The sequence below is a fragment of the Patiria miniata genome, unplaced genomic scaffold (genome assembly GCF_015706575.1).
Source record: "Patiria miniata isolate m_02_andy unplaced genomic scaffold, ASM1570657v1 HiC_scaffold_29, whole genome shotgun sequence".
Taxonomy (NCBI): Eukaryota; Metazoa; Echinodermata; class Asteroidea; order Valvatida; family Asterinidae; genus Patiria; species Patiria miniata.
The window spans coordinates 25,836,563-25,845,634 of NW_024037068.1; the positions used below are offsets into that span (position 1 = coordinate 25,836,563).

The 9,072-nt window shown below is 39.2% G+C and overlaps 1 protein-coding gene across 1 annotated transcript; it reads left to right on the top strand.

Moving 5' to 3' along the window:
- Positions 1 to 474: 474 nt before the first annotated feature.
- LOC119735323 (fibroblast growth factor receptor 1-like) lies at positions 475 to 8,284 on the top strand. The gene is made up of 13 exons (XM_038209021.1): positions 475 to 802; positions 1,286 to 1,615; positions 1,811 to 2,107; positions 2,450 to 2,779; positions 3,517 to 3,654; positions 4,620 to 4,829; positions 5,009 to 5,119; positions 5,215 to 5,402; positions 5,562 to 5,684; positions 5,795 to 5,906; positions 6,312 to 6,408; positions 7,172 to 7,271; positions 8,207 to 8,284. The coding sequence occupies exons 1-13, from the start codon at positions 475 to 477 to the stop codon at positions 8,282 to 8,284; spliced, it is 2,442 nt and encodes an 813-aa protein (XP_038064949.1).
- Positions 8,285 to 9,072: the final 788 nt, after the last annotated feature.

Genomic DNA, 9,072 nt, shown 5'->3' on the forward strand with positions numbered 1-9,072 from the left:
TTTTCACGGCTCATAGCACCGAAAATTGTTTGCTGCGTGGAAACCCTTGGTCGGAATTTTAAGTTTTTGGCATCAAACGATGCGCAAGACGCGAGGCTTAAAATTCGGGAAAGCTCGGGTCGGAAATAAAGTGGCAAGGGTATCGCGGAAGAAAGGTTGAGGGGCGGATCTTACCCCGGCCCTTTTAGGGTTGATGACTTTTCTGGACAAAATCAAAGAATCTGTCCATGGAAATTGAATGCAACAAGTGTAAGGAAATCGTATATCTTATTGACGTGCATTTATTCAAACCTGTTTTGAAAAAGAATTAAGAGACAATTACACAAATTGACGAACGACTGACAACATGCTGATAGTAGACGCTAGGCTTGCGATAATTTCTTCTGATTTAGAGGTTATAGTCTCATTTACTCTTTTCCTCACCCATTCTTTACAGTTTCATTCAGCCAAGACTCAGTGTCAACAGCTCCTGCCATGACAGTGTATGAGGGCAGTCAAGCTACTCTCATCTGCAATTACACTGGATCCTCAATACAAAGTCTGGAATGGATGAAAGATGATGACGGCGCCATTCAGTCGCCTACACAGATTGCTGAAATCATTTACCATATTGGCAATGAACCTATTTATCACAATGGTTACAACTCGTCGACTTACACCGCCTCAATAGATTGGCACACAAACACATTCAACTTGCTTATCCACTCTGTTGACGTGGCTGCTGATGGAGGGACGTTCTGGTGTTTTGCTAGATATTGGGTGGGAACTCTCATTATATCGTCTATTGATTTGACTGTAATCGGTAAGAATTGTACGTATGTTTATACGTATTTGATTTTGAATTTTTATTCACATACAAAACTAGTCTTAGCTTTCGCTTTCATCATGTACTTTTGACAATGCATGCTGCCAATCACCTTCCACGTGTTTGGTTTATAATAACATCGTTTTCCCTTCTCGCACACGGTTATCGGGAAATTGACTCCCAATATGTCGCCTGTTTGTTAAGGAATCCAATTGGATTGTGTCTTAGACTAATTAATAAGATGGAATTTTGCGTTGAGGTAATGCATCAAATTAGGTTTTGCCCTTCACCGACGTATAAACACGGTATACTCTTAGATTAAGTTAATGTTCGACATGTTCGACAGCTACTATTTTGATAGCGCACTGCGTTTCTTTCTCACGACGTACACTTCCGCTGCATATATAAGTTATTCATTTAAGATAATAAAGTACCAGTGCATTGACTAATCATTTGTTAATCTAATTTGTTTGGATTCAGTGCTACCTAAAACCATCGCCTTATCGGACTCATCAACAAGCTATCCTTCCGCTGATGGTACAGCGTATTTGCTAAAAGGCATGGATCACCGATTCACTTGTGAGGTACCAGACATAAACCCAGGAGCCTCATTCACGTGGTCTCTAGGTGATGCGACCATCACACCATATAACACCGTGAATGTCACAGGTGCTGATAAGCTGACTACCAGCACTAGTATGGCTACCTTCTCGCCAACATGGAGCCATCATGGAAAGACGTTACGGTGCCAGGCTTCCAACGATGAAGAATATGAAGGGATAAGCGTAAACATCAGGCTTTATGTTATCGGTATGTAATCGTGTTTCTTAATGAGCAAACAAAAGTGTCTAGTGATGGAAATCATGTCTCATATTTTTTTTGTGGAGGGGGTTGTATTACTATAAAAGGAGCACATGAATGTTTGCGAACATTAGGATTTTCATTAATAATGCAATTAATGAAAACATTGAAATTTAAATTTTGGCGTTATCTGTTATCTTTTAGGACCCACTGAGACTCCTGTCATAACCGGTAGTACATCCATGACTGAGAATGAAGCGACTCTGCTGACGTGTACAGCAGACATGGGATATCCCGATGACTGGACTCTGGTTTGGTCCAATGGAGGCTCACCAGGTCCAACTACGAGCTTGTCAGAATCAGGTGATCGGTACAGCTTCACCAGCACGCTGGACTACACACCAAGGAGACAGGATAATGGAAACATCATCACATGCACAGCAAATAGGGCCCCGTGGATCCCTGGACCAGTGGGATCTCTGGGTCCGATTGATGTCAAATGTAAGTTTGCAAAACACTTTGAATAAAATGACTAATGATGAAATAGATCAAGGAAGAGGAAGTATGTCATTCCGTTTCTTTTGGGGGGGGGGGGGCGGCATGCACCTCCCTGCATTATGCGGTGGTGTAAGTGCAACGCAGTGTACATTTGTTTTAGAGACTGGAGAGGTGGCAGTTCTAGACCAAAGAAATTACAGTATCTAGACACGATTATTATTATTATTATTATTATTATTATTTCCATAAATGCGAAATGAACAGTGGATTGTGTAGCGCGTCTCTATTCCATAAGCCAAGAGGCAGAGGCCTGTATTGTTTCGCTGTTTTTTGTTTCACTCATAGACGAAGTCAACATCACCAATAAAGCAATGAATGAAGTAAGAGTCAAAGATGGTGAAAATGCTGTCTTAATCTGCATTGCGGTGGGTAATCCTCAGCCACTCATGGAGTGGTATTGTACCAACAACACCATGATTACCAGTGACGTGGATGAAGGAAAGTTCCCTGTAACACATGAGACATCTGGTGGAGATGGAATTTTTGAATTCAAAGTCACCAGCAAGTTGACCGTCAAGGCAGTAGATTCCCAGGTTGATTATGGAGTGTACACCTGCATCAGTTCAAATGGCATCGGAAGAGAGGACTCACTGAACATCACCCTCACTGAAATAAGTAAGAAAATTTGAAGAATAGAGATGATGTATAGAACAGATCAAAAATGGTTTTACTCTGTTTTAAAGGGAAAATACAACATTTGCAAACATCAAAAAATACAACTACCAAATCATTTTGAAATACCTTGCTGGACTGTTAGTGAATGACAGTGTAAAGCATCCTGTAAAATCATGGCACCTGGTTTACTGTCATTTTCAAGAAAAGTGGTATTTTTGTATCAATTTCCAACGCTGATCGGCCGATCAGCGTTGGAAAAAACTGGCTTTTTTTCAAATACTGGCCCCAATTGACCATCGCACTTGTTTGCAATCGATTACACACCTATGAACGGGTACGAGCCAGCTAGACTGGTTCCCTGACCTTACAATTCCCCAATGTATGTAAACTGCTCTGTTTCTTCTTATATGGAGTCAGGGAACCAGACTACAGGAAAATGATCGTTTTTCTTGGTTTTTATAGCATTTTCGAACCCAAAACCTCAAAAAAGTCAGTGTAACTATATTTGCTATATATTTCCAACCCCCCAATTCCATCCATTTCTGAAAATTACAGCAAAAGCAAATGATGTATATTCCCTTTAAAGTAAAATCGCAGAGATTCTTACCATAACTGAAATTTTACTGACGCTCTCCTTTTGTTCGTTCCACGATGTTGTTAAATTAACCTTTGGATTACAATATTTCTTAATTGAACGACCTGTCATTAATACATGTTTGTGTGTGATTGTTTACAAGTGACCAATGTACCTCCAACGACAACTGTGCCTGATGACAAGACAGTGGTCATTATTGGTATCATCATCGGGTTTGTCGTCTTAACTGTCATCGCGCTTGGAGTCTATGTCACAAGAAGATCGAGGAAAGCTAGTGGCGGTAAAGCGTGATAGTAACAATATTTTGTTTCAGGACTTATTACTGCATGTCAAAATGCAAGAAAAAAGTGAATAATTTATGATAATATTCGGCAGATTTAAAAATAGTTTCCAACACCTCCCTTGTTCTTCTGCTAAAACAAGCCATTTGCCGTTCTGGACCCGGGCCGCCCTCTTGCTCTAATAATAAAGCGATTGACCTTTTACAGAAATTACCGTTTTTTTTCTTTATTGCTTTCAGAGGCTGCATCAACCATAGACATTAGAATGTAAGTCCATTGCCTTTTTTTCTGAGAATCATGGCTATTTACATTGTGCATTAGAGATTAACTCAGAATAAGTAATATCTTGATATATTTTTATTAACGTTTGATGATGTTCTTTGCAATACAAGTAAGCATATACTACTGTCCCTTATATTCAAAGGCGCCCTCAATCCACACCTCCGCCACCAGGAACACAGTCAGCTTCACAGGAACTAAACGGTAGGCCATCAAATCTATTTCTTTCTTTCTTTCTTTCTTTCTTTATTTTCATTATTTTCCCCATTACTATATTTATCCTTGGTAAACCCAAACAGCACAAAGCTGATAATTACACCTCACCAAGCAAGGTCATGTCATGAGGATAGTCATGTTTCTCATTGAGGAGCGCAGTGCAATTGTGTTCCCAGCTTAAATATTTGAGATTGTAAAGACACCTGACATAGTCATATAATACTCATAATATGCCAAGATTTGGATTCTCATTAAACTCACTGTACCGATCGAGCAGAACCTTGACTTCCAAGGGATTGCACCGAGAGTGCACATCCTAAGACGAGCGGTTAAGCTCTGAACGATATACAGCGCGGGTGTGAGTCACCAACGATCTACCTCTCGCTTCAAATACTTTGCTAAATAATAGGTAATTAGACGTTCACAAATTGTTTCAAAATGCTCGAGTATTCTGCTATTTATATTGCAGAATTGGACTGCATAAGTCAGCCAGCCAATAAGAAACCAGGGACAGTGGATTATGCAAATGTCCCAACGGCGCACAAGGCCTTCCCACGTGATCAGCTGAAGATCATCAAAGAGCTCGGACATGGCGCCTTTGGTCAGGTGCTTCTAGCGGAAGCCTCGGGGATGACACAGGGGTCAAAGGTCACACTGGTTGCTGTTAAGACTCTAAAAGGTTAGTTGAAATATCAGGAGATAATAATGTAGCCATGGTAGTTTTAAAAGCATTGCCAGTTTGAAAATTGCAATCAGGTAAGTTTAACTTAGGGCAACAAATCAGCACTATATGCTTTTTAGGTTGTATAATGTCTTTAATTAATATGCGATCATCATCTCTCGATGTAAATTATGCAGACGGAGCAGGCAATAGTGAAAAAGCCGACTTGATGAGGGAGCTAGACCTGATGAAGAAGTTACCTGACCATTGTAATGTAGTCAGGCTCCTTGGATTCTGTGTCGAGGAAGGTAATTCAAGCAACTATTGTTTTTATTGGTTTGTTTTGTTGCCTTTTGTTTTGTTGCCTAGAAAGTGTTAACATACTGCCTTCGTTTTCTCACAGATCCGCCATACATCATTGTGGAGTATCAATCTAGAGGCAATCTGAAAGACCTTCTTAAAGACAGTCGTAGTAAGGGAAGGCGTGTCTATGGCAACCTGCATGGTATCAGTAAGTCACTAACCTCCAAGGATCTGATGAAGTTTGCTAAAGATGTTGCTGATGGAATGGCCTTTATCTCATCTCAACGGGTAAGCCCAGTTCAGTTTGTGATCATTCGGTCAAGGAATTCGTTATGTCTTTAGGAGCAGCATTAGTCAGTGAGTTAGCAGCGAATTTGTTTTATTACAAAAGTGTGACTCCGGTACTGCCAGAGTTACTGAAGTGACGTTATCTCGAATGTATTCTAGTGCATTCACAGGGACCTTGCTGCCCGTAACGTGCTTGTTGCTGAGGACATGACGTGTAAGGTGGCTGATTTCGGACTCGCTCGTGACGTCATGAATATCAGAGTGTATGAACGAAGATCACAGGTCAGTATTGTGTAGAATCGGCGGGGATAAGAAATCTCTCTTTTTATTGATTAAAACAGGTGAAAATTATATAGATAGGTGGTAATTATGTGGATACTTTCATTTTGCAGGGTCCACTGCCCATGCGCTGGATGGCTTTTGAGTCCATTTTGGATGACGTGTACACAACAGAGAGTGACGTATGGTCTTATGGCGTACTTCTGTGGGAAATAGTTACACTCGGTAAGTAATTGCATTAATGCAATCGACCTGTGTGTGAATTGATTACTGAACTGGCACAGTGATTAAACAAATTCAATGGAGTGTCACGTGGAATGTACTTGGTAGCACACACACAAAAAAACAATCTCTTACAGATTTTAAATCCCTCACATATTTAAAGCGGTACGTAACAAATGGTGATGATGCATACGACATGTGCAATTGGGGTCTTTACTCTGAAGCAGGGTTTCAATAGCTCCAAGAGATTATTGCTAGTGTAGGGGAGTTGCTGTAGTATTTAAAGCGAATCCCCTCGATCTACATAATTACTTCCGTTGCCCACCAGGTTGTGCTTGTTTTAAAAAAAATGGTGTCAAGACAAAACCAAATTCTGTTCTTTTTTTGGTCTTCATTTATTTGCTCAAGGTGCTCGTCCGTACCCCGCTATGACAGCAAAGATAATGGTTAACGAGCTTCAGTCTGGCTACCGTATGCCCAAACCACTACACTGTCAGGAGGAATTGTAAGTTTATTACATGCACTGCAAATATTACTTCACGTTTCTGTTAAAGATTTTAAAACCATCCAAATTGTACTGTAATGAATGGGCTCTATTCACGAGTCGGACATATGAAATTGAAAGCGAGGTACAAACTTCATTTGTTTTGCATTTGCGAAGAGAAATGAAACTATAAAAGAAAGTTAATTACAAATTAACACCAATCTGCTCTGATGAATAATTAAACATTTATAGATAAACATACCATATTGTTTAAGACAATTGAAAGTAAGATAGTCTGTCACCATCCCTTTCAACAGTTCTCAATTTAAACAATATATTCAGAAAACACGACCAAAAATGGATTCCTCGTGGATAAAGTCCATTCTTGAATGTTTCTAAAGATACAAGGTCGAAAAAGGAAATCTTAATTTTCAAAGTGAACCCGTTATGTTCGAGTAAATCAGGTGCTGTGAAGACGCCAGTGTTGGTCACAATAGGATTGCAAAGTTATTGATACACTTTTCATGTTGTTTTGATCTAAAACTGCATGTTGCAAATATTTTTTTATGTATATGTAACTTACATTTAACAGAGAATTTGCTTAAATGACCGCATTTCTACTGTGTCTACTTCAAAGATTGAGACATTACAGCGCCCTCAGTTTGTTCACAAAATATGACCTTGAACTGTTTTCTGCACAATCATCCTGGAGAAATTAATTGTCGTCCTGCGAAAACCAAAGACTTGATCAATTGTTTAAAATTCATTGTATCTTCGATGTCAGGTATGTGATGATGTTGAGATGTTGGTATGAGGACCCAGACAGTCGACCGACATTTAAGATGATCAGTAAGGAGCTGGACAAACTCATCACCAAAGAAAAGGTGAGAGTCGGAAAAATTACGTTGTGATTAGATTCGTCAGGTTAACCATAAAAAGGCCTGGGGCGGACCTCCCCCCGTACTTACTCTGATATCGCTCTAACGCATTTTCGTTATCGTGCCGAGCATTTAGCATTGTTTTCTAGCTATTGTCGTGCAGTCATTGTAACTCCAATTCTATGAAAATGGGATAAACCGTTTTCGCGAAATGTCCATTTTCCAGGTCGAGTAGGCCAAAATGTTAATCTTCCCATCGACCGTGCTTGAATCACACGCCTGAGAGTGTGAACTACATATATGCATGGTAAATGACCATGGTAAAACATTTTGTCGGTTTGAATAGAAAGTTATGTGATGTACTAATAATGGATGTGTGTGCATGCATGCCAACTTTCAAAAATATTTGTAATGAGACAACCGATATCTTGGGGAGGGTGTGTGTGTGTGTGGGGGGGGGGGGGGGTCGCTCCTCCCCCGCTTCTGAGAACTGTAAAAAAAAAAAAAAAAAAGCCGGGCCCATTTAGGGTTAACAACGGAGTAGTGGCGATTTATGTTTCACTTTGTCTGCCGTACCTTACCTTTAGAACAAGGATGTCATTTTGAATTGGTACTAAAAATCAATTCCCCCCCCCCCTAGAAAAAATGAGTTTGAAACTACTGTTAAATAGAGTTACCGTTTCTAAATGAATAGGCTCTTTCAAAAACCATCCATGAGTATTGAAGTAAAAACCTGCCAGAAAATATGGTAAATTTCAGATATTTTGAGTTAAAAACAAAGTTTTCTTGAAATTTGCTCTTGCTCAATATACATTGGTCCATTTGAACTAAACCAAAGAAGGCCTTTTTTATCATAATAGCAAACATGAGATAGGATGTTGCACTTAAGTCTTTAATTCCAAACAAATCAGATACATTGGATATCATCATTTGATTTACAGGAGTACATATCACTCGATGATTTCGAGGAGAGCATCTATGAAGTCGCGCTGAAAGATGATGCCGGCGAAAAGGTGTAATTATGGTGGGTCATGTGACAATCTTCATGGCGACATTTGATAGAGCCGCTTAACATAAGATGTTGCATAGGAAAGTATTTTGCTTAGCCAAACCAGCGGAGCGATAGTTATTAATAATTTACATGACATAACATTTGGCGGATGAGCCTATACTGTTACAAACAAAACCGCTTTTTTCTTTACATTTGGGATGCCAGGACCATTTTGTAAAACGCAATGACATATTAGACCTAATGACACGTCAAAACACAAACTCAATTGAGAAAAGCGTCATGTAAAGTATTAATAAAACAGTAATTTTAGGTTCGAAAACTGTGAAAAGAATGATAAAGGTTAATTTTTTTCAGAAAAGAAAACCGGGTGTTTTTTTTTTCTACATTTTAGTGTTAATTATACTGAACACAATTTGCTTGAGGCAGTTTCCCAAAATGTATTTATGTTTGCAAATAGTCGGAGATTGTTAATTTTAAAGTTTCGTTTTAAAATGAATGTAATGTCAATCTATCAAAAAGCAAATGTATCGTAAACGTATTCGGGGATAAAGTATGTATAGTATGCATAAAAGTCCCATTCAATGAACGATAATTATAATTTTATTACTCGGATGGCGCGGATTTGGTTGCTGTAGGTCAAACATATATTCAATTTATTCGATCAATCAACCAAATTTGTCTTAATACAACTGATGATGTTGACAGAAGCCAATGCTTGTACGTGGTAATGGAACCAATAATTGCACGATTCATAAAGCCTCTTGCGAGATACTGCCTCATGTCAATATAGAGTAG

Bases quoted from the DNA above. Each gene is read 5' to 3' on its own strand.
- LOC119735323 (XM_038209021.1), top strand. From the start codon at position 475: ATGACAGTGTATGAGGGCAGTCAAGCTACTCTCATCTGCAATTACACT. The intron at 5,120-5,214 runs GTAATTCAAGCA...GTTTTCTCACAG, and splicing joins TGGATTCTGTGTCGAGGAAG to ATCCGCCATACATCATTGTG. The intron at 5,685-5,794 runs GTCAGTATTGTG...TTCATTTTGCAG, and splicing joins TGTATGAACGAAGATCACAG to GGTCCACTGCCCATGCGCTG.